Raw genomic sequence first — 24,756 nt, forward strand, 5'->3', positions numbered from 1 at the left:
ATCCCCCCTCAGCCGTCTCTTCTCCAAGCTGAAAAGTCCTAACCTCTTTAGTCTTTCCTCATAGGGGAGCTGTTCCATTCCCCTTATCATTTTGGTCGCCCTTCTCTGTACCTTCTCCATCGCAATTATATCTTTTTTGAGATGCGGCGACCAGAATTGTACACAGTATTCAAGGGGTGGTCTCACCATGGAGCGATACAGAGGCATTATGACATTTTCCGTTTTATTCACCATTCCCTTCCTAATAATTCCCAACATTCTGATTGCTTTTTTGACTGCTGCAGCACACTGCACCGACGATTTCAATGTGTTGTCCACTATGACGCCCAGAGTAAGGGCAGTGCTCAAAGGTGCAGGTTCTGGATCCTGGCTTCAGGAGTCAGAGCAGTGCTCAGAGGGCTGGTTCTGGGTCCCGGTCTCAGGAATCAGGGCAGTGCTCAGAGGGCTGGTTCTGGGTCCCGGTCTCAGGAATCAGGGCAGTGCTCAGAGGTGCTGGTTCTGGGTCCTGGTCTCAGGAATCAGGGCAGTGCTGGTTCCGAGTCCTGGCCTCAGGAATCAGGGCAGTGCTCAGAGGGCTGGTTCCGGGTCCCGGCCTCAGGAATCAGGGCAGTGCTCAGAGGTGCTGGTTCCGGGTCCCGGCCTCAGGAATCAGGGCAGTGCTGGTTCCGGATCCCAGCCTCAGGAGTCAGAGCAGTGCTCAGAGGTGCTGGTTCTGGGTCCTGGCCTCAGGAATCAGGGCAGTGCTCAGAGGTGCTGTTTCCGGGTCCCAGCCTCAGGACAGTGCTCAGAGGTGCTGGTTCCGGGTCCCGGTCTCAGGAATCAGGGCAGTGCTCAGAGGTGCTGGTTCCCGGTCCAGGCCTCAGGAATCAGGGCAGTGCTCAGAGGTCCTGGTTCTGGGTCCCAGCCTCAGGACAGTGCTCAGAGGTGCTGGTTCCGGGTCCCGGCCTCAGGAATCAGGGCAGTGCTGGTTCCGGATCCCAGCCTCAGGAGTCAGAGCAGTGCTCAGAGGTGCTGGTTCCGGGTCCCGGCCTCAGGAATCAGGGCAGTGCTGGTTCCGGATCCCAGCCTCAGGAGTCAGAGCAGTGCTCAGAGGTGCTGGTTCCGGGTCCCGGCCTCAGGAATCAGGGCAGTGCTGGTTCCGGATCCCAGCCTCAGGAGTCAGAGCAGTGCTCAGAGGTGCTGGTTCTGGGTCCTGGCCTCAGGAATCAGGGCAGTGCTCAGAGGTGCTGTTTCCGGGTCCCAGCCTCAGGACAGTGCTCAGAGGTGCTGGTTCCGGGTCCCGGTCTCAGGAATCAGGGCAGTGCTCAGAGGTGCTGGTTCCCGGTCCCGGCCTCAGGAATCAGGGCAGTGCTCAGAGGTCCTGGTTCTGGGTCCCGGCCTCAGGAATCAGGGAAGTGCTCAGACGGGTTGGTGCTGGGTCCCAGTCTCAGGAATCAGGGCAGTGCTGGTTCCGATCCCGGCCTCAGGAGTCAGAGTGCTCAGAGGTGCTGGTGCCGGGTCCCAGCCTCAGGAATCAGGGCAGTGCTGGTTCCGATCCCGGGCTCAGGAGTCAGAGTGCTCAGAGGTGCTGGTGCCGGGTCCCAGCCTCAGGAGTCTGGGCAGTGCTAGTTCCGGTCCCGGCCTCAGGAGTCAGAGCAGTGCTCAGAGGGGCTGGTGCCGGGTCCCGGTCTCAGGAAAGTGCTGGTTCCGATCCCGGCCTCAGGAGTCAGAGTGCTCAGAGGTGCTGGTGCTGGGTCCCAGCCTCAGGAATCAGGGCAGTGCTGGTTCCGATCCCGGCCTCAGGAGTTAGAGGGCTCAGAGGTGCTGGTGCCGGGTCCCAGCCTCAGGAGTCTGGGCAGTGCTAGTTCCGGTCCCGGCCTCAGGAGTCAGAGCAGTGCTCAGAGGGGCTGGTGCCGGGTCCCAGTCTTAGGAATCAGGGCAGTACTGGTTCCGATCCCGGCCTCAGGAGTCAGAGTGCTCAGAGGGGCTGGTGCCGGGTCCCGGTCTCAGGAATCAGGGCAGTGCTGGTTCCGATCCCGGCCTCAGGAGTCAGAGTGCTCAGAGGTGCTGGTGCCGGGTCCCAGCCTCAGGAGTCTGGGCAGTGCTAGTTCCGGTCCCGGCCTCAGGAGTCAGAGCAGTGCTCAGAGGGGCTGGTGCCGGGTCCCGGTCTCAGGGCAGTGCTGGTTCCGATCCCGGCCTCAGGAGTCAGAGTGCTCAGAGGTGCTGGGTCCCAGCCTCAGGAATCAGGGCAGTGCTGGTTCCGATCCCGGCCTCAGGAGTCAGAGTGCTCAGAGATGCTGGTGCCAGGTCCCGGCCTCAGGAGTCAGAGAAGTGCTCAGAGGTCCTGGTGCCGGGTCCCGGTCTCAGGAATCAGGGTAGTGCTGGTTCCGATCCCGGCCTCAGGAGTCAGAGCAGTGCTCAGAGGTGCTGGTGCCGGGTCCCGGCCTCAGGAGTCTGGGCAGTGCTAGTTCCGGGTCCCGGTCTCAGGGGTTTAGGACGGTGCAGGTTCCGAGTCCCGGTCTCAGGGGTCAGGACGGTGCTGGTTCCGGGTCCCGGTATCACCGCGTCAGGAATCGTGGCGGGGGGCGGTGCCGGTAACGGGCAGGAGTCGACGGTGCCGCTTTGGCTGTCGGCGCCGGGGCGGAGCGCCCCCTGCAGGGAGCGGGGCGGGGGGGAGGATCTCGCCGTCAGTGCCACGGTGTCCGGCGGCTTCGTCCGGGGCGCGTGAGGAAGGAGCGCGCGGCTTGCTTGGCGGCCTGGGAAGCGGGGAGAGAGTCCGGGGCTGCGCGCGGGGGGGCCTCGCGGCCTGGAGGCGGCGGCGGGCGAGAGGCCGGGGGTCGGCTCTCGCTCGGGCTGGGCGAAGGCGCTCTCTGCCGCCGGCTCTCTGCTCCTCCGCCGGGCCCGGCCTGGCCGGGGCCCGCATGCAGCCTGCAGCCTGGAGCGGCGGAAGAAGCTGGAGGAGTTCTCCAGGGCCTCGCGGGAGAAGCTGCTGCAGTCCCGGAGCAGGATGTTCACCAAGCTCACCTCCATCCTGCAGCACGCCGTGGAGGCGGTAAGCCGGGGCCTTCCTCGCTGCTCGTCCCGGGGCTTTTTCGATCCCCGTACTGCTTCGCTCTTCCATCCGCAGCCCGTTCAGCGTTGGGGGGGGGGGGGAGGATCAACCCAGGTTACTCCTGAGATGACCCACAAATTGTGCCTTAAATCATGACCCCCTCCCCCCCCCCCCTTCCAAAATGTCCTTTCTGCTGGAAAATGAAGAGAGACAAGCGGGCCAGGATCGTGTAAAGGGCTCCAGGGCGTAGACCTAGCAGTAACTTCATGTTCTTGCTGTATCACTTGTCCGGTATTTTCCTGACAAGGCATCTGCCACCGCTTAGGTCATGCCCTGACTGGAAATCTATACCGTTTCAATATGTTCTCGGGCTTCGGGGTTGCAGCAAAACAAATCGGTAGGAAAATGACTTTCCTGTGACATACAGTCTCTTTGTTCTAACGTTGGAATTCCCAGACAAAATTAAAGCAAAACCTGAAAAGGGAAGTCCCTCTTTATGAGTCAGGTCTGCTGATTTCCATTCACTCTGGGGCCGATACAATGACACAGGTCTACACACCTTTTGGACGCGCTAGACTGGCACCCGATGCAATAAGGAGATTAGCGCGTCCAAAACGGGTACCCAAATGACTGCGTCGCCGATAGTGCTCATCGCATGTAAATTCCATGTAGATGAGGCTATTACCCCAATGCAGAAAATCACTGGGCGACCAACATACACATTTTAATGCTGCAAATTTAACTCCAGCTCAGGAGCTGGGGTTAAATCAATCCAGGAGTCAAGGGCTCTGGAGAAATTTAAAAAATAGTGTCCAGTGTGGTTCCTACCTTGCAGTATTTAAGAATAAAGGTATTGTGTGTGTATATTTGGTGTCCAGATCAGAAATCGACCTGAAGCGGGATAAAACGTATATTTTTTTTTTATTTATATTTATTAATGCTTTTAAACAAACTTAAACAGCAATGTCCGCTTGTCATAGATTAGGTATTAGTAGAAATATTACAGGTAATAACATAGTTGTATAAATTATATAATACGGCAATAATTCTTGCAAGAAAAGAAAGAAAAAAAAGAGGAGAATATTATACATTCCGTATCGTATTGTCCTTATACAACCAAATTTAAAGAGGCAAAACCCCCGTTATAAGGAAATTAGGGATCCAAGACAGAACATAAAATGAGCAAATTTAGTACGAAACATAAGCAAGAAGACTCAGTAGGTTACATAGTGCTTTCTAAATCCCTAGACAAGGTTTCAGTGATAGGTAATTTTGCATCAATAAATTTTCGTAATTCATATATTTTATTGAGCACCAGTTGCAATTGTGTGGGCACAGCCATCTCTCCAGGGCACCCGATGCATAATTTTTCCGTAGTATGTCATTTTTTAATGCAGCAGCTCATTAAAATATAGCATTGGGCGCCCCGGAGAGGTGGCTGTGTGCGTGTTAGGAAAACGGGTGCTCAATATGAGTGCCCATTTTAACACGCAACTTATTGCATCGGCCTGTTTAAGAGCAAAGCAGGGGGCTGATATACTCAAGTGCGCCGAATCCCTGTGTAAAAATGGCAGCGAATTCTGTTTCGGGCACGCAATTTTCCCTTTTGGTGCATTAAGTGGACTTTGCAAAATATTTTGGCTTTTGCACGTTGTAAAACGTATGGGTGTCAGTTTACGCTTGTGAAATTGTATGCAACTTCAAAGTTAATGAGCCACTGGGATACAAATTCATGCAAAACAGCTTGTGAACTATTTGCAGTGTTAAAATATGCAAGAAAAGGCCTTTGCAGATCAGTTTTCCCTAGAAAGATAAATAAATCTTAATGAGGTGCAGTTACCTGTTTTACAAAGTTGCCCCAAAGAAACTTCACTGCTTAGGTTTTCTACCTGTAGAAATCTGACGCATGTCAAGCTCTAAATTCTGTACACTTCAATACATCAGCCCCTTGGTGCTTGATGCAGGTCAGTTTAGAGTGATGGTAAGTAATAATGGGGTAATTTTCTAAAGGAATTGCGCATGTAAAAGCATATCTATATCAATTGTCAAAAGCCCTTTTATATGCTTAAAGTGCACTTATACACGTAAAACTTAACGACAATTCAATGGCATATATTGTAGCAACTGTCAAAAGCCACTTACATATTTAAAGTGCATTTACGCATGTAAAACTCGGTTTTAAGCATGTAAATGCTTTCGAATATTATTACCCCCTATGTGATTCACTTATGTACTCTTAAAAAAACCCCCAAAAAGATCTTGATAAATGTTGATATGTTAATGGCCATAAATGCTTTTAGTGTAGATGGGATGAAGAACTAATACCTTTGTGGACTTACACGTGGCTAATATTTTCCCAAAAAATATCAGGTATTGGGGTAGGTTAGTCAGTGATTTAGGACCTTGCAAGTGGAACTGGTTTCTTTGGTTTAAATCTAAATTACACTTGAAAACCAAATCTGCTTCCTTTATATTGGAAACAACCGCACTTAAGATTATGAGAAGCTGGTTGGAACTTTTCCACTAAAGCTGCAGTTAAAATAGATAATAATGAAAACTTCGTAAATTTGTTGTTACATTTTTCTGCCTGGGATCAAAGTTTCACCTGCTGAAAATTGCACCAATCCGAGCTGAATGTCCCCATTCCTAACTGAACCCAGAGCAAAATCAGCAACGGGCCGATACAGTAAAAGTCTCCTGTGCACGCGATTCTGTATTCAAATGAGGGCCTGCGGCAAAAAGAGGCGCTAGGGACACTAGCGCGTCCCTAGCGCCTCTTTTTGGACAGGAGCGGCAGCTGTCAGCAGGTTTGATTGCCGACGCTCAATTTTGCTGGTGTCGGTTCTCAAACCCGCTGATAGCCACGGGTTCTGAAAATTGAGTATCTGGTTTTCAAGCCACGGGCCGATTTCAACATTTTTTTTTTAACTTTCGGGACCTCCGACTTAATATCGCCATGATATTAAGTTGGAGGGTGAACAGAAAAGCAGTTTTTACTGCTTTTCTGTGCACTTTCCTAGTGCCCAGAGAAATTAATGCCTACCTTTGGGTAGGCGCTAATTTTTGAAAGTAAAATGTGCGGCTTGGCTGCACATTTTACTTTCTGAATTGTGCGGGAATACCTAATAGGGCCATCAACATGCATTTGCATGCTGCGGGCGCTATTGGGGGGGGGGGGGTTGGGGTAATTCAGTAAGGGGTAATAGCGCGTTTTTGACGCGCTATTACCCCTTACTGAATTACCCCTTACTGCAATAAAAATCTTTTTGTTTCTCTCGAATGGCAGTGCTCACTGTAAAATGAATTCTGCTACTATTTGTCAGCTCTAAAGCGCTACTAGAGAGCACACAAAGACCGTCCCTGCCCCGAGGAGCTCACAACATTTGGCGCTCTCAGATGCAAGAGGCTGATTGATTTAAATGGCATCAGCCCGTCTCCGGCTCTCTTCTCCGTTGTCTTTCAGGTGTAAGTGCCCAGGAATTCTGGATTGCACATCAGCACGGGTAGACTCGGAGTCGACTTAAGGAAGAGTATTGAACCTTTTCTAGGGACACTAAAATGTTATTTGGAGCCCCCGTTTTTCATGGCCATACGTACTTTACTGACATTTTACTACTATTGCATTATGTAGCAACTGCTTGGCAATGCAGCTGTCAAACAGTGACTTGCCCGCCCATTTCTTGCTCTGCATTTCTTTGATTCCAGGGCAAAGATTTTCCTGCTGATTTGCCTGGCTGTATAAGAGGGGGGGGGGGGGGGGTCCCTGTCTTCAGATGGACTCTGCCCACTATTCTAGCCCTGAGGCTCTCAACAAGCCTGGCACCTGGCAGTGGCCCTTTTTTTGTTTTTAACTCACACACTTCCCACCCCCTCATATTTTGTCTTTGTTTCTTATCTTTAGACGTTTCCAGATCTCCGGGTGTCAGGTCTGATGATAACTCTCTTAACAATTGCTCCAATCCCCACCTACCTTAAGTCTTCTGCGTCCTGGCCTTGCTCTCTTACCCGAGGCCTCCCTGCCCGTTTTCTCATTGTGTGCCCTGCTCATCTGTTTTGATTAGTTTGTGAGCTCCAAAGGAATAGGGGCTGCCCGTTGTGTGTGTGTGTCTCTCTGTACAGCGCTGCATGCGTCTGGTAAGCGCTATACAAATCCTAATGATAATATTCTAGCCATGCTCATGTCTTAAGCTTTGAAATACCTTCTTGTACCACCAGGCTTCCCATTATGTAAACCGCCGTGATCTCCGTTTTTGGAATAATGGATTATAAATGCCTTAAATAAAAGAAAATGAAAGATTAGCAGCACGGGCAAGCGAGCCCCCCACCATGGGTGAGAGGGTCTAGCAAAACTATTAAGCTGTGACCAGTTGCAGAGGGTAAAAAAATAAAACAGAAGTATCTACTGTGCATAGGGAAGATTTTAGTGCCTTTCATTCCCTGTGGGCCTTCTTGTAGTAATAAGAGATTCTCCCGCTGAATGGTGATTTCATGGTGATAAGAAATGCCTCGCCATGGTGTCAGAGAGCAAGGCTGGGGCTGCCACGTGGTGGCTGCTCTGTGACTCATTAGAGCAGCCTTGGGAGGCTCTGCTGACAGATAAGATAAATAAGGTGGGCAAAAACTGGAACCAAAGGCACTTTTCATAAGTCTGTTCTAAGAGCATCCAGGGCTGGGGTCAGGGTGTGTTCCAGGTTTGGTAACATTGCCTGTGGGGGAGGTACAGGTTCTCAGGTGGATATTTCTAGCGGGCAGCTTGATTGTGGGATGAGTATAATGAATCGCTGAGTTAAGGGAAGCAGGGAGAGAATGGAGCGCATGGTTTGGGGAGGCGGTGCAGATTTGAGAGAGAGTCGTGTCTGAGGGGGGAGATGAACGTATTGTGGTGGAAGGGGCGGCAGAGGGCAGGATGGGAAGAACAGCCGGGTCTCGGAGGTGCCGAGGTATGAGGGGTGATGGGTGAGGGATAGCTGGAAGCGGGGAGGGTGTCGGGGGAATAGCTGCGCCTTAGTGGGGGGGGGGCCTGGAGAAATCCCAGATCCCAAGCCCGACGAGAGCCGCCGCCGGCCCGAGGCTGGGGGGGGGGGGGAGGGGTCGCCGCCGCCACCGCCGGTGCTGGACCAGCAAACGCCGCCGCTATTCCTGCTCATCCGGCGCGGGGCCAGCAAAAGACGCTGCGGTTCCAGCTGCGGCCGTCTCCGGCCCGCGCTGGGGGGGGGGAGAAGCCAGTGCCAGTACCGTGGTTGGCAAAAAAAAGAGGTGATGAAAGTGGAGAGAGGTAGGAGGGGAGAGCAAGGGTGAAAAAGGAATAAAAAAAGAGCAAAATGAAAATGGACAACACAACATTTTATTCCTTTATAACAGGAGGAAATCGCTTTTACCCTGGCTCCTAAGCGTTTGGCCGGTGCCCAGAGTTGTCAGAAAATGTTTCCAGCCCTGGAGGAGGGGGCAGGTCGTGCAGAACAGTTTTGCCAAAGGGGACAGGATAGGGCGTCGGGAGGATTGGCGAGGCCTGTGGCAAGGGAGCAGGGGTGGGGGGAGGGGTTTCCTCACGCAGGACCCTCTGTACACGGAAATGCACTTTCGGGAGCATTGTAGTAAAATAGAGAATCCTTCATTAATACGGAGACCTTCACTTATCCTGGATATCTGCAGTGAATGTATTGGCAATGAATATCTTAACTTTCATTTACTGCCCTTTTTTTTTTTTTTTTTTTTTACAGTTTTCTGTTTGCAAATTTAAATACTCTAATTGGAGCAAATCATTGCACAGAGCATTTGCCCTCAGGCTGTGATGATACAGTGTTAAGGAAACGGCACTTGTCTCCTGAATAGCTCAGTGGTGGCGTTGTGTCTCTTTCTGCAGGTGGATGGCTGGCGGGGCGCAGGACTGGATTGGGGACTTTGGCACCGGTGGGGGTGGGTTGTCCCCTCTGCCCTGGTTCTCCCCTTCCTCTCACACACCCCTCCCCAATAATCCATCCTCTCTCACACACACACTCTCTCGCAGCCCCCCCTTTTCCCATTTTTAGGGAGGATGACCCCCCCAGCACTCTTTCTCTTCACCCTTCTCTGATCCCAGCACTCCCCTCCCCTTCCTTATAAATTACTCCGTGATTAGTGCTCTGGGGTGTCTCCTCCCTCTGCTTTGCCCCCAGTTGAGTCCCAAGCCCTGGGATCACAGGAAGCTTCGGGCTGAGTTCTTGTCTTCTCCAGTCACTCACCACCCCGTCCTTATCCCCACCCGCCGCCTGTTGACACAGGAGGGGAGGGGGTGAAGCCATGGCTGCCACAGAGAGTGGAAAACCATTGCTCTGTTCCCTTTTCAGCTCCTCCTTTGTTATTGCTCCTCACATGCTGCCTGCTGTGTGGGCTCCAGTTTTAACCCCTCCCCTCCTGTCTCCGCCGCAGAGCAGAAAAACAACTGTTCTGTTCCCTTCTCCAGCTCCTCCCCTTCTGTTCCCTGAAGGCGGCCTGAAGGGGAAAGGCTAGAGCAGAGAACAGCAGGGTTTTCCCTTCTCTGGTGAAGCCACAGAGCTCCCAGGTATTGGGAACAGATGGCGTCTTCAAAATTTGGTGCCAGTGCAACTACCTCCGTTGTGTATGCATAAGTCTGGGCCTGGTAAGGTGGCTGACAGGCCTCCATCAGCAGGAACAGATTGTCCTCTCCATTCCTGTGGCAAAGGATAGATAGGTCATATAGTAATTGGCAAGTCTACAGACAGGATGGACGTGGTCCAGAGAAAGGCAACCAGAATGTTGGTTTTATAATGGGTAGATTCAGTGACGCATCCTTTCATGACGTAAAATCTCTGGCTGTAGAAAACCAGAAGGCCAGACCCAAAAGGGAGTAAAGTCTCTTTCAGCAAAAATAACTAAAACCTGCGTTTGTTTTCTCTCCTCATAGCTTGCCCCTTCTCTTCCTTTGCAAGAAGACTTTGTGTATCACTGGAAGGCCATCACGCATTATTACATAGAAACTTCAGGTAGGTGGCATTGTCTATCACGCTGAGGGTCTTGGACCTGTGGTAGCAGGAGTTCCTCTCCAGCTTTGCAGTCACTTGCCCACCTACAGATGAAAACGGGTTACCAGATTTGTTTGTGGGCCAGGTTTTGGCTGCTGCACCTATTTACAGTATGTCTAGTCATGTCTACAGCCAAGATAGCCGAGGCTGAAGTGGAAATGTTTCTGATGTCTTATGGGCGCTGAGCGTATGTAAGCCTGCCCCTGACCAGCCCCAGGGCAGAACACTTCTTCCGTTTCTAGTGCCTCCTTCCCCATCACCCCCAGGAAAGCCATGCAATTATTATTATTATTAATCATTTGTATGGTACTGTCAGGGGCACAGAGGCACACGAGAGATGATGTAATAATAGCATGTAGGTGCCACAAGTAACTTTATTTCCACCCACAAGTCTTGTTTGTGTTGTGGGACGTGGGGATGCAAAAGTAAGAGCTGACGTTGACCGCACCCCTCTGACGTGCCTTATTGTTATGGTGGGGGGTGCACAGCGCTGTACAGTAGAAACGGGATAAAAGTAACCAATATACACGAACACAAAATAACCCAGTAACTTTTATTAAAGAGGGGGATACCAGTACACCCGAGGAGGGAATTAGGAAACGGAGGTGCCGCTTTGTTCGTGCGTTCATTGAGAAGCGATCTGGCAGAAACGGATGCTGTACACTTCACAGGGCGGTCACCGTGGGAGAACCCCACCCGTTCGTGGGCCCGGGAACGTGAGCCAGGAGAGAGGAGGAATAAAATGTGAGGGAAGAGCCGCAAAAGGAAACGGAGAGAGATCACGTTAGTTGCTTCAGACTATCCTGATCTCGAGCTTACCCACTTCCTTCCTGGAATAATTAGGGCCGAATGTTTCATCTCTTTTGGCGCTGGGGCCCTGTGCACTGTCCAGCCGGAGCTCGGGAGCTGCGATGTCACTGCTGGCTTTCTTGTCCTGCTTAAATATTATTTTTTTCTCTTACGTTCTCTGAAGATCACGGTTGGACACGTGTCTCGTGTCCTGCTGCTGCTGCTTCACGTGACGTTTCTCTGCCCCATCCCCACCAACTTCTTTAATGCCTACCCTCGGAGATTCCAGGGAGACTTTTGCAGTCTTTATAGTATAAGAAAGATACAGGAGCTGACTGATAATTCATCTGACATGCTCTCTGCTTCTCCTTTATTTTGTCTCCCACCCACCCTCCTGATTGTGGTGGTGCCCGGCTGATGGCTGGAAGGGAAGTCCTTATCGAAGGCAAAACCTCTTTGGATTCCTTTTTCAAGCAGCACAGAGCGAAGCGTCATCTTCTGGTTCTTTCTCCACACCACCCTCCCCCTGGGAGCTGAGCGATTCGATGCCCAAGTCCCCTGGGGCAGGAGTTTGAAATCTGGGTCTCCAGCACACAAGGGATTCTGACAAGCCATTGGACCAGGCCTTTACAATGTTTAGAAGTACATTTTATTCAGATAGGAAAACTGGTTCTTACCTGCTATTTTTCTTTCCTGTAGTACCACAGATCAGACTCCTGGGTTTTGCCTCCCCTCCAGCAGATGGAGACAGAGAAAGTTTCACTGACACTTAACACGAGGTGCCACCTGCAGTCCCTCAGTATTTATCTCTACCCAAGCCAAATAAAACAACAAATACCAAAAATTAACTAACCTTCCCTGATCGAGCAGTGGGAAGTGGAAAACAGGAACAATTAACCTAAGCCCTCATCAATCCCTGTGTAGGACTAACAAAACCTGCGCCATTCTTCAGAGTAACTACAAAGAAAAACAGATCAAGCGGACTCTCCAAATCTCCCTTTCTTCCAATGGGCGGGGACTCTGGACTGATCTGTGGTACTACAGGAATGATTTCCAAGTAGCCGCCTTACAGATCTCCTGCGGCGAAACTTGCTGGCACTCTGCCCAGGAGGTCGCCTGGAAACAGATAGAATGTGCCCTTAGCCCCTCCGGGACCGGGCGACCCTGACAAATATATGCAGAGCCAGTCGCCTCCTTCAGCCATCTCGCAAGCGTAGCTTTAGAAGCTTTATGTCCCTTTTTTGCACCACTCCACAGCACAAGAAAGATGATCAGACAAACGGAAGCCATTCGTGATCTTCACGTAGCGAAGCAATGCACTCTTTTTTGACTGAGACGCTGAAGAATCCAACGATCTTCTTAGTTAATTGGTTACCCCTTGTTTCAATGTAAACCGGTACGATAAGACACTAGTCTTGAGTATCGGTATATCAAAAGTATTTAAATAAATAAATACCTTTGGCAGAAAAGAAGGACCCGTTAAGGAAAGTCCCGAATCCGAAATTCTCAAAAAGGGCTCCCTACACGACAAAGCTTGAAGCTTCGAGATCTGTTGAGCCAAACAAATCACCAAGAAAACCACCTTCAACATGAGATCTTTCATGGTCGCTCGTCTTATGGGCTCAAACGGGGCCGCACTCATGCCCTTAAGGACTACGTTAAGGCTCCAAGAGGACAGGGCTTCCGAACTGGAGGATGCAAATGCTTTGCTCCTGGAGAAAACGGACCACATCCAGGTGGGCAGTTAGAGAAGACCCTCGCACTTTACCTCAAAGACCGCCTAGGGTCACCACCTGGACCCAGACAGAGTTAAAGGATAACCCCTTTGCCAAACCATTTTGCAGAAAGGCGAGAATCTGAACCACCGAGATTCATATAGGATCTAGACCTTGCACCAGGACTCAAAGACTCTGCAGACCCTCACATATGCTAAGAAGGTAGAAGTCTTTTTAGACTGCAAGAGAGTAGCGATGACTCCCTCCAAGTAACCCTTTTTTCTCAAACGCTGCCTCTCAAAAGCCAGCTGCTAGACAAAAGCGATCCGCTGATCCGAAAATATGGGCCCCTGACGCAGGATATTCGGTAGATGAGCTAATCTCAATGGAGCACCTACTGCTAGGTTGATTAAGTCTGCGAACCACGTATGTCTCGGCCACTCTGATGCCATGATGATAACATCGCTTGAATGCCCCTCTATGCATTGCAAGATCTTTCCCACCAGCAGCTAGAGTGTAAACACATACAGCAGGATGTCCGACGGCCAAGGAAGCACCAGGGCATCCACTCCTTCCACTCCTCGCTCTCATCTTCAGATGAAGAACTGCGGGGCCTTGGCATTGCAATGAGTTGCCATTAGGTCCATGCACGGTGAGCCCCACCTGTGCTGGATTAGGGACATAGCTTCCTCTGACAGCTGTCACTCTCAGGTCCAGCTGTTGCTGGCTCAGAAAATCCGCTTGCATGCTGTCTGTGTCTGCTATACGAGAGACCACTAACAACGATAGATGCTGCTTTGCCCAACTGATCAGATCCTGAGCTTCCCGAGTCACCGCTAGACTCTTGGTGCCACCCTGATGATTTACGTATGCCACTGTTGTCACGTTGTCCGACAACACTCTCACCAGCTTTCCCCTCACCAGGGGAAGAAACGCTTGTAGGGCCAAGCGTACCGCTCTCAACTCTAGGCGATTGATGGACCATAGCACCTCCTCCATCAACCATTGGCCCTGAACAGACTGGTGCTGACACACGGCCCCCCAACCAGAGAGACTGGCATCTGTGGTGACAATTGTCCGGACCGGGATTTCAAGATCCACTCCTCGCCTCAACTTCTCCAGAAGTAGCCACCACGAGAGGCTGGCCCTGGCCATCTCCGTAAGTGGGAGAGGAATATGAACTGTTCTGACAGTGGGTCCCATCGGGATAGGAAAGCCAACTGTAGCAGTCTCATATGAGCAAAGGTCCATGGAACCAGTTCCATAGTGGAAGCCATAGAACCGAGAACTTGTAAATAATCCCAGACCTTGGGCACCTCTTTCCTCAGCAAGCTGTGAACCTGCAATTGTAATTTGGAAACCCGCTCTTTGGTGAGAAGAACCTTCCCTGCCTGGGTGTCGAAACGCACCCCCAGGAATTCCAAAATCTGAGAAGGGAAAAGATGGCTCTTGGACAGATCGGCATTTGCAGCCGTTAGGATGGATAGTCAGAGAACCAGGTCCACTGCCTACCAGCAAAGAGATTCTGACTTCACCCAAATCAGCCAGTCGTCCAGATAGGGATGAACCAGGACCCCGTCCTTCTGGAGAGTAGCACCACAACCATCACCTTGGTGAAGGACCTGGGTGCCGTCGCCATACTGAATGGCAGAGCGCAAAACTGAAAATGTCCCCCCACAATATAGAATCTCAGGTATCTTTGATGGTCTGGCCTGATGCCTATGTGTAAATATGCTTTGGTCAAATCCAGCAACACCAGATACTCCTCCTTGTGCACCGAGGCAATCACCGAAGGCAGAGTCTCAATTTGAAAAAGAGGAACCTTTAGGGCTACATTCACCTTCTTTAAGTCGAGAATTGGATGGAAGGTGCTCCCTTTCTTGGGAGCTATGAAATAAATGGAATAGTGGCTTGTCCCCTGCTCTTCCATGGGGACAGGAATAATGGCTCCCAGCCTTCAAAGATGTTGAATGGTTTCCTAGATTGTATCTTTCTTTTCCTCGTAAGTGCACGGGGAGACCAGGAACAAGTCTCTTAGCAGCTAAGAAAATTCTAAAGCATAACCTTGTTTTATCACACTTAAGACCCACTGGTCTGACGTAATCTTGGTCCACTCCTCGTAGAATAGGGTCAACCGGCCCCCTAGGGCTGGCTCCAAGGAATGAACCAGCCTGACATCATTGGACAGATTTGGAACTGCCTTGGGAAGAGCCATCACTTCCGGCCTCCTCCCTCAAAAGGACTGGTTCCAAGACGGTTGCCTTCTGGAGAGCTGTCATTGGGAGTTTCCTGAAGCCCTGGTAGATCAAAAACTCCTATTTCCCCTCAAACGATAAGGAGTCGGGAAGGAGCTTTTCCCCTTTGGCTTATCTTTAGGCAATTTGTGAACCTTGTTCTCACCGAGAAGTTTAATCATCTCCTCCAGGTCCCGACCAAAAAGCAATTTCCCTTTGAAAGGTAAGGCTCCTAGCTGAGCTTTGGATGAGACATTGGCTGACTAGTTCCTCAACCAGAGGATCCTGTGGGCCGAAACCACAGAAGTTAGTGTCCTGGAGGATATCCTGATGAGATTATAAACGCATCAGCGCCATAGGCTACCACGGCTTCCAGCCGCTCCGCCTGCTGCGTTTTGGAATCAGACAAGGACTTGTCAGCTTGTAACCGCTGCACACAGCCGCTCGAATACCAAGCGCAGACACCTTAAAAATCTTCTTGATGTGCGCTTCCAACTTCCTATCTTGAAGGTCCTTCAGAGCCGTGGAACCGGCCAGCGGAATAGTCGCATTACGACTGTCCCTTCTACCCTTCAGACTCCCTAAATTTAATTCTTCCTTTTTTTTTTTTTTTTTTTTTAAACAAAACTTAAATAAAGCATAAATGAAAAAGGGCACTTCCCATATAGAAAACTGGCAGCAGGCTCTGATCCTCCTTTAGGGGGTGGAACCTGGAACCTCCAGCTAAACACCCTGACCGGTGCCAAGGTACCGAGCAGCAAGAGACCCCACCCCCCCTGCTCGTCCACTTCATAAACCAGGGGGGATGGCCCCACCAGGACCTAACAGCTCCCTGGGAGGCACGCTTAATTTCCTTCTTCCTTTTTTTTTTAAATCAGACTGCAGACCGCAGGTTTTAGACCTCTACATCTGCTGGAGATGGAGAAATACTGAAGTACTGCAGGTGGCACCTCGTGTTGTGTCAATGTCAGTAAATCTTTCTCTGTCTCCATCTGCTGGAGGGGAGGCAAAACCCAGGAGTCTGGACTGATCTGGGTACGTACATGGAAATATTTTCCTTTTTCCTTTGTTTGCCTTCAGCTCTTATGTTTTCTGAAGCCTTATTTATTTAAAAAGTTTTTTGTCCGCTAATCAGAAAATCTTAGCGGATAAAAATAGACTCACGTCATAAAATCGGCAAAGTACAGTCAATAAAATATCTAAAAGTACAGGACACAAATTAAACAGAAATGACAAACTGTAATTTCAGAGCTTCAAATCAGATTTGCTAGGTTTATGTATTGGTCATATTGTGTGTATTTTACTCCAAAAAGTCATTTTTCCGGGACATTGATTTCATTTCCTTTGAGTTTACTCTCAGTATCCCCCCCAAAACTTGTCTCTTAAGAACTTTAATTGAAGATAAACTGCATTTAAAATGCGTTTCTCAGTGATGGATGTAAAACAGCCGTTTTCCTATTGTGTTGCACGCGGTCCCTGTTTGTGCATGTGAAACGGGTGGTGTTTGTGTAAACCTCCGTGCGCAGGTGGGTGTTGCTTGTGCACGTGCTGACTTTCTGCCGCGCACAGAAGGGTGCGTTCCCAGAGGCGAGGGTGAGATCGGGGGTGAGACTCTGCGCTTGTAAATGCCGTTTTTGACAGGTCCTTAAAGAATAAAAGGATGTTTTAGAAAAAAGCACAAACGAAGGCCACAAAACTAACAGAGGGGGCAATTTGGCTTCCGTGTCGTGAAAGATTGTGCCAGATGGGGCCTGTTTTCCCTAAGGGGAAAAAAATGGTTTGTGGGGATTTAATTGCACTGTTCAACTATACCAAGGGACCATATGGAGATCTTTTTATCCCAGGAGCAACAAACAAAGCAAGGCTAGGGGGACTAGATTTCCCCACCGTCAGAGGAAGGGATTATTCTCTCGGGAGTACAGAATTTATGGAACATTTTACCGGTGGAGCCATTAATGGCTACAAAACTAAAACCACTCTGAAATAAATAGGACAGGTTTTTAGAAGAAAAAAAAGGAGTCACTGGGTCTGACTCCAGGAGAAAGTGCTGATCCAGGGACTTAATCTACTCCTTGTCTCAGGGAGCAAGGAAGAAGCTTCTTTCACTGCGCTTTAGCATTGGCTACAGATGCGTGGCTTTTTTTCCCTTGTTTTTTTTACCCTTCCATTATCATCTGGAGACCAGCAGGCCGATACAGAACCGTGCGCTCGGCCGCGCGTTTCCAACCCGTGTCTATTACCCCTTATACCGTAAGGGGTAATAGCGCGTTGAAAACGCGCAGCCAACTCCCCGAAAACTAATAGCGCTCATTACATGCAAATGCGTGTTGATGAGCACTATTAGTTATTCACCCGAGATACTGAAAGTAAAATGTGCGGCAAGGGCAGATGTTAAATTCTAAGCAACCCGAAAAAGTACTGCTTTTCTGTACACCCTCCGACTTAATGTCCTTGCGATATTAAGCTGGAGGAGCCAAAAAAAAAAAAAAAAGTGTTAAAATTCCTCCCGCCGGTCCAGCAGGTTAGAAAAATGGATGCTCATTTTTACCGGCGTCCGTTTTCCTACCTCGTGGCTGTCAGCGGGTTTGGTAACTGACGCCAGTAAAATAGAGCGTGGGTTGTCGGGACCCGCTGACAGCCACCTCTTCGCTAATAAGGACGCGCTAGGGATGCGCTATTGTCCCTAGCACCTCTTTATTAGGGCACTGCCTCATTTAAATAATCGCGCTCCTTGCGAGGTGCTGGGCGTGCGTCGGGAGAGCGGGCGCTCAACATGGAGCGCCGGCTCTCCCGCATTTTTTTTTTTAACTGTTATCGGCCTGCAGCTGTGCAGAGAAGCTGCTTGAACAGTTGCGTCCGGTTTATAAGCAAGTTATACTTTCTATTTTTCTGGCTATGGCTGGGTATTGTATTCTTCATTTTGTTCCGTAGATGATAAGGCTCCTGTAACAGACACAAACATCCCTTCTCATCTGGAACAGATGTTGGATATTCTGGTGCAAGAGGAGAACGAGAGGGAGTCGGGAGAGACAGGACCCTGCATGGAATATTTACTCCACCACAAGATCCTGGAGACACTCTACACCTTAGGAAAAGCTGATGTGAGTTTTCCTCCTCTCCCAAAATAGAATTCACTTCCCTAATTTGCTTTCTATGTAAAGTTTTTATCTTAAGCATTCCGAGAAGTGAGATACCAATATCAATGGCTAGAATCAGGGTGGACTAGGCTTCTCCTGGTCAATCTCGTCTCATTCCTGACACCCACACAGACACGCGGCTCTGCCAGTGCATCTCAGTCCTCACGTGCAGCACCTCCTGCAAGTGTAGTAAAGACCCGCACACACCCAGAGCTCTGCCATTGTAGCTCAGCCTTGACCTGCAGCACCTCTCTCTGCTATTTCAGTGCGAGGGGGAATCACCTGCAGATCTGCTAACGAACTTTAGTCCTGAACCGCGACCCGCCTTTCTGTTCCAGCATTAAAAAGCAACCATATAAAGGTCTGGGAGTTCAACCCACCGCAGTCGTGACTTGCATCAAGCACTCGCACGGTTCTCCCAGCTCGCCCTCCTGCTCTGACCTCCAGCGCCCTCTGCTTTTCTGCGTGTAAGGCTCCACAGAAAGTCTGCTGAGGCACAATAATTCGTGACCCTGAATCAAGGAAGACACTGAAGGTTGCTTATGAAGGCCTCTTAATTATTGAGAATATGAAGCTCGGGATCTTGGTGTTGTAATTGATTCTTCATTTCCTGTGCAGAATCCTATTTCAGCGATAGTAAAATCATCTTTTTACAAATTACACGTATTAAAAAGACTAAAACTATTACTGGATACATTTAACTTTCAAACAGTTTTACAGGCACTAATATTGAATGACTTGGACTTATACTTAGTAAGATTACTTGCTTAAGTCATTCGTCCATTACAGTTGATTCAAAATCCGGCTGCTCGTATGCTCACAAATACTCGTTTACATGAACGCATCCCCCGAGCTTTATTCTCATTACACCGGTTACTCATTCCGCAATGTATTCGGTACAAAATGCTAGCCATGGTATTTAAATTACTTAAACAGGAATCTTCAGCATGGCTTTGTGGCAACTCAGATCCACCGACCAAAAAAATTGTGAGAAATTCCTGTGGTAAAAATTGCAAGACTTGATATAAACCGAAATGATGCTTTTTCAATCGCTGGACCCAAACTTTGGAGCACCTTGCCAGAGTTGCTGCGCATGGCCCCCGACCTAAAAGAATTTAAGAAGAATTAAAAAACTTACATATTTAACCAGGCATTTTCCCCCTAGCCTGTCCTGGCCACTACAGAGTTAATTTGAAGTATCAAACACAAGAACTTATACTTTTGATTATGGTGGCAGACCATGAATGATTTTTACTTGTGCTATTTATTAATTGTTTTGATTTTGTTATGTATTTTATTTTGTAAGTAATTAATAATTGTATGTTTTTATGTGCCGTGGATAATTATGAATGTAAACCGCTCTGAACAGACATTTGTAAATAGCGGTATATAAGACTTTTAAACAAATAAGGGGAGAGACCTAATTTGGGGAGATTAAAATTATGTAATATTTATGCCTTAGTCTTAAAATATTAGGGTACTGTTTGGGAATTTCTTTTTTTTTTCCCAGAGGTTTAAATTTTTAATGAAAATAATTCCTCATACCAGAACAGGATTTTCCATCTGCCGAGCTGCCAAGTGACCCAGGTCAAGGAGAGAGCCTTTTTGCCAGACCTGATTTTTTAACTTAACATTTATTTATTTATATTTCATATTGGATTGCCTGCGTAGCATCATGAACCCTAAAATGGATTCCAATAAAAACTATTAAACCAGCTTTATAAAATAGGCAACACATTGGTTTCATATCACAAATAGGATATGGAGAAGAAGCACGAAGACCCGAGTTTTGCTGTTCAAAAACACGGACTGGAGGAAGATCTAAAAGGCTGGGTGAACAAGAGAGATGTGGAACAACAATGGACCAAACTAAAAGGAGCAATTACCAAGGCAACTAATCTACATGTTAGAAAAGTAAAGAAAAGCAAAAGAAAAATGAAACCTATCTGGTTCTCAAAGGAGGTGGCTGACAAAATAAAAGCTAAAAGAATAGCGTTCAAGAAATATAAAGGATCCCAAAGAGAGGAGCACAAGGAAGAATATCTGGAGGAACTGAGGGAGACAAAGAAAGTAATCAAGATGGCAAAAAGTCAAGAAGAAGAAAGGATTGCCAAAGAGATAAAGCGAGGTGACAAAACATTTTTCAGATACATCAGAGAAAGGAGAAAAGCTCAAAGTGGTATAGTGAAATTGAAAGGTGAAAAGGATCAATGAGTGGAGAGAGACAAAGAAATGGCAGAAATATTAAACGAATACTTCCCTGGACCCTGGAAAAGGACCGTCGCTAGTTAACAAGAAACTGGAGGGGAATGGAGTAGATGTAACTCCATTTACAGAAGAGAATGTATGGGAAAAGCTAGGAAAACTGAAAGTGGACAAAGCCATGGGACCTGATGGGATTCATCCAAGGATACTGAGGGAGCTCAGAGATGTGCTGGCGGCTTCGCTGTGTGACCTGTTCAATAGATCCCTGGAAATGGGAGTGGTGCCGAGTGATTGGAGAAGAGCATTGGTGGTCCCGCTTCACAAGAGTGGGAGCAGAGAGGAGGCTGGAAACTACAGGCCAGTTAGCCTTACCTCGGAGGTAGGAAAAGTGATGGAGACACTGCTGAAAGAAAGAATGGTGAACCATCTACAGTCGGAAGAATTGCTGGACCAGAGGCAGCATGGATTCACCAGGGGAAGATCCTGTCAGACAAATCTGATTGACTTTTTTGATTGGGTGATTAGGGAATTAGATCAAGGAAGTGTGCTCGATGTCATCTACTTGGATTTCAGCAAAGCTTTTGATATGGTCCCACACAGGAGGCTTGTGAATAAAATGAGAAGCTTGGGAGTGAGTGCCAAGGTGGTGACCTGGATTACAAACTGGTTGACGGACAAACGACAGTGTGTGATGATAAATGGAACTTACTTTGAAGAGAGAGCGGTATTAAGCGGTGTACCGCAAGGATAGGTGTTGGGACCGGTCCTGTTCAATATCTTTGTGAGCGACATCGCGGACAGGATAGAAGGTAAGCTTTGTCTTTTTGCGGACGATACTAAGATCTGCAACAGAGTGGACACACCGGAAGGAGTGGAGAGAATGAGACAGGATTTAAGGAAGCTGGAAGAGTGGTTGAAGATATGGCAGCTGAGATTCAATGCCAAGAAGTGCAGAGTCATGCATATGGGATGTGGCAATCCGAAAGAATTGTATTTGATCCGGGGGTGAAGGGCTGATGTGTACGGAACAGGAAAGAGACCTTGGAGTGATAGTGTCTAATGATCTGAAGTCGGCGAAACAATGTGACAAGGCGATAGCTAAAGCCAGAAGAATGCTGGGCTGCATAGAGAGAGGAATATCTAGTAAGAGAAAAGAAGTGATGATCCCCTTGTAAAGGGCCTTGGTGAGGCCTCACCTGGAGAACTGTGTTCAGTTCTGGAGACCGTATCTCCAAAGGGACAAAGACAGGATGGAGGCGGTCCAGAGAAGGACGACCAAAAAGGTGGATGGTCCTATGAGGAGAGATTGAAGAACCTAAATATGTAGACCCTGGAGAAGAGGAGGAGCAGGGGTGATATGATACAGACTTTCAGATACTTGAAAGGTTTTAATTCTCAATGGTCAACAACAAACCTTTTAAGCTGGAAAAAAAATCAGTAGAACAAGGGGTCATGATTTGAAGCTCCAGGGAGGAAGACTCAGAACCAATGTCAGGAAGTATTTCTTCATGGAGAGGGTGGTGGATGCCTGGAATGCCCTTCCGGAGGAAGTGGTGAAGACTAAAACTGTGAAGGATTTCAAAGGGGCATGGGATAAACACTGTGGATCCATAAAGGCTAGAGGATGGAGTACTGGAGTGGAGGCTACTACCTGATGATTACTACCCTTACTCAATAAGCCTTCGCATGGTTAATGCAACTCCAACATTGCTCTCTGCTTCAATGGCAAGGGGAAATGTGGAAAACAGGATTTGCATTCAGACAACAACCAACAAGGACTGAACTTCACAATCTGGGTAAACAAACGTGGGGGTAACTTGCTTATTACGGCGGTTACTACTCTAAATCAATTAAGCCTGATACATCACTTTAACTGCATATACAGCACTGCTCTTTACTTCAACGGTAGGGGGAAATATGGAAAACAGGATTTAAATGCATATTCCAGTACTACAATCCTAGGCCACCCCTAAAAAGACCATAAGATTCCCACAGGCTAGCCGAAGGCTTGTTTGCACAATCAAGTCTTTACCTTCTTACAGCATGTAAGACCTGGAAATCCTTCTTACAGCATGTAAGACCTGGAAATCCCCTTCAAATTACACTCTTCCAACAGACCAATTAGAGATATTCACAAAGGCACGTTGAATTTCCCCCCTACCAAAGCCTCACGCCTTTCCTCAACCAAAGACCGAGCTTTTTCAATAGCAGGACCAGCTATATGGAACAACATTCCTTCAAGCCTCCGATTAGAACCTTGTTTGATAACGTTCAGAAAAAACCTCAAGACGTGGCTTTTTCACCAAGCATTCGATGACCCTCCGGACAATCACTAGTCTTATATCTCTCCTGGACATAGAGGATAGAGGTCCACTATCCTTTTGAACGAAAGACAATCACAGGATAAAGTAAATTCCCTTGGTATTATGCTATAATTCCTCCTGCCTTTCTTTTTTCCAGCTTTAAGCTTCCCAAGTTTTTATTCCTTGTTAAATGTAACTTTTGCCTTATTCACCTCTCTTGTTAATTACTATTTTTATTTATTGCTTCTGTTAAACCCTTGTTCTTTGTAAACCGATCCGATATGGTTATCACTATGAAGGTCGGTATAAAAAAAGTGTTAAATAAATAATAAATAAATGTCAAATAGTTTAAACTCCCATGACACTGGGCTGAACCAAGAAGATGTGCCCCGTGTCGTGCATACCGATTTTACCACTGGAAATACGGGCACTGACAACAAAGCTTGCTGGGAATATCTTAACGATCTCTGTGGCTCATAATACAGGCGTAACTCTATCAAGTATTAGGGGTGTGCATTCAGCAGCCATTCCTTTGATTCATTTCGCGGTACGCTCGTTCCTCAAGTACGCGCATAAGTTCTTATGCAGGCACTAGACGTCTGCGAGTTATGCATGTACAGTGAAACAAATGGCCACCAAATGCACATCCCTATCAAATGTGATGGTTTGGCGCGATGAAGACACTTAACAACTAATGCAAGAACCTTAAACTGAATTTTCTGCTCTACTGGGAGCCAGTGTAATGCATTGGGAAGAGGGGTGACATGATCTCACCTCTTCCTTCTCTATGAGGTGTTCTACTGTTTTTGTAGCAGTTGCAGTTCCTTTAATCTTCCTGCTGGAAGACCCTGTTAAAGTGCTTTGCAATAATCAGTTTTTCCCTAATACCGGGGCATGAAGCAGGAGCAACAAATCTTTCCTATTAAATGCAAGCCCACATCTGATGGAGATATCCTAGGGATAAAAAAAAAGCACTCCCACAAACAATGAGAAACTCCTGCATTCATTAGTAGCTGTGAATCTAAATGCCTGCATGTGCTAGACACAGCTTCCTTGAGTTTCAAACTGTTAAGGCTGTCTTCCGCCCTCCCACCCAAAGCAGATCTAGCTTTATAAGACTGAGCTTCACCCAGACTGGCTGCTGCCGCTTCTAAACAAGCAGCAACGTTGGCTGCCCAGGATTCCTCAACTTCATGGACAGCAGCCACCAAGTAGATGTCATCTGTGGCGACTGCCCTTCTCATACCCCCGGCTCACTTCCACTGTTGGAGCCATATAGATATTACAAAGGCCTGATGACAACACCGATTTTTGACAAACCCCAAATTCCCTCTTGGGGTGTAGGGTGCACATCCCATAGTTCTGCTTCTGCCATTTGAAATTAGTGCTGCAGGTACCAAAATGCATCAGGGTTGGGCTTGTGAGGCATCCAGAACCGACCTAAAATCTGCCTCCTTGAGGCAGATGACTTGGCAGCTTTGCACCCAGTGGGGCCTATGCAATATCGGGCGCTGAGCTCAGCGTGCCACTAAATGCACGGTAGGACACACGTTATGGACGCGGTAGACATATGCCCAATGCAGTATCGGGATTAGTGCATCCAAAATGTGCGTCTGTACTGGTGTGTAGCTTACAGTGCGCATTTTAATCCTAAAAAATGAACGCCTGCCCAGAGTTGGCGTTAAGCTTTTAGGCACCCCCATGCCATGCTCAGAAAAGCAATATTGTTGCGCTACTAAGCAGGAGGAACCACAGAAAGATGCAACATGGGAAAAAAAATTTCTGGACAGCGGTCAGGTTAGGAAAAGGGAAGCTCAATTTAAGAGCGTCCATTTCCTTAATCTGCACGGGTTAGGAAAAATGGGCGCTCAGAAAATTAAGTGTCCGTTTCCCTAACCTGCACCCAGCCACTTCTGCTGGATCCTCACTGCCATGGACACGCTAGGGCCATGCAAGTTATCCATTTCTTAGCATCTGGTCAGATGAATCCAGAACCAGTGGGTTTTGTACCTCTACCAGCAGATGAAGATGGAGCAAAGCTGACATCACAGTATAATATGCTCCTGCAGTGGCATCAGCCCGCTGGTACTCTCCGTTTCCAGCAGATGGTGGACGTGCACCTCCCCTCTGAAGACTGCTTCAAGTTTTAGAAGGAGAAATTAAAAAAAGGACATTTAATTCGCCCCGCTGTCCTGCAGTGATACCAAATGGTCCCTCCCCAAATTGAGAATCCCTGAGGTGATTTCCATGGTCCCTCAGATGAGTGCCTTGGTCCAGTAGCTGGTTTTATCAACCGGTGTGGACTTAGGTGTTAAAACTG

The 24,756-nt window shown here is 48.3% G+C and overlaps 1 protein-coding gene across 2 annotated transcripts in view; it reads left to right on the top strand.

The window, feature by feature from the left end:
- Positions 1-2,516: 2,516 nt before the first annotated feature.
- The window catches only part of FAM160B1 (family with sequence similarity 160 member B1), a 108,598-nt gene continuing 86,358 nt past the window's right edge, over positions 2,517-24,756 (top strand). The window contains exons 1-3 of one of the 2 annotated variants that reach the window (XM_029610469.1): positions 2,517-3,031; positions 9,936-10,014; positions 17,723-17,892. In XM_029610469.1, the coding sequence (XP_029466329.1) occupies positions 2,987-3,031; positions 9,936-10,014; positions 17,723-17,892 (294 nt within the window). In that variant the 5' untranslated portion in view covers positions 2,517-2,986. The remainder of the gene's footprint in view (positions 3,032-9,935; positions 10,015-17,722; positions 17,893-24,756) is intronic. The other variant, XM_029610467.1, reaches the window with a different exon arrangement.

The sequence above is a fragment of the Rhinatrema bivittatum genome, chromosome 7 (genome assembly GCF_901001135.1).
Source record: "Rhinatrema bivittatum chromosome 7, aRhiBiv1.1, whole genome shotgun sequence".
NCBI classification, from domain to species: Eukaryota; Metazoa; Chordata; class Amphibia; order Gymnophiona; family Rhinatrematidae; genus Rhinatrema; species Rhinatrema bivittatum.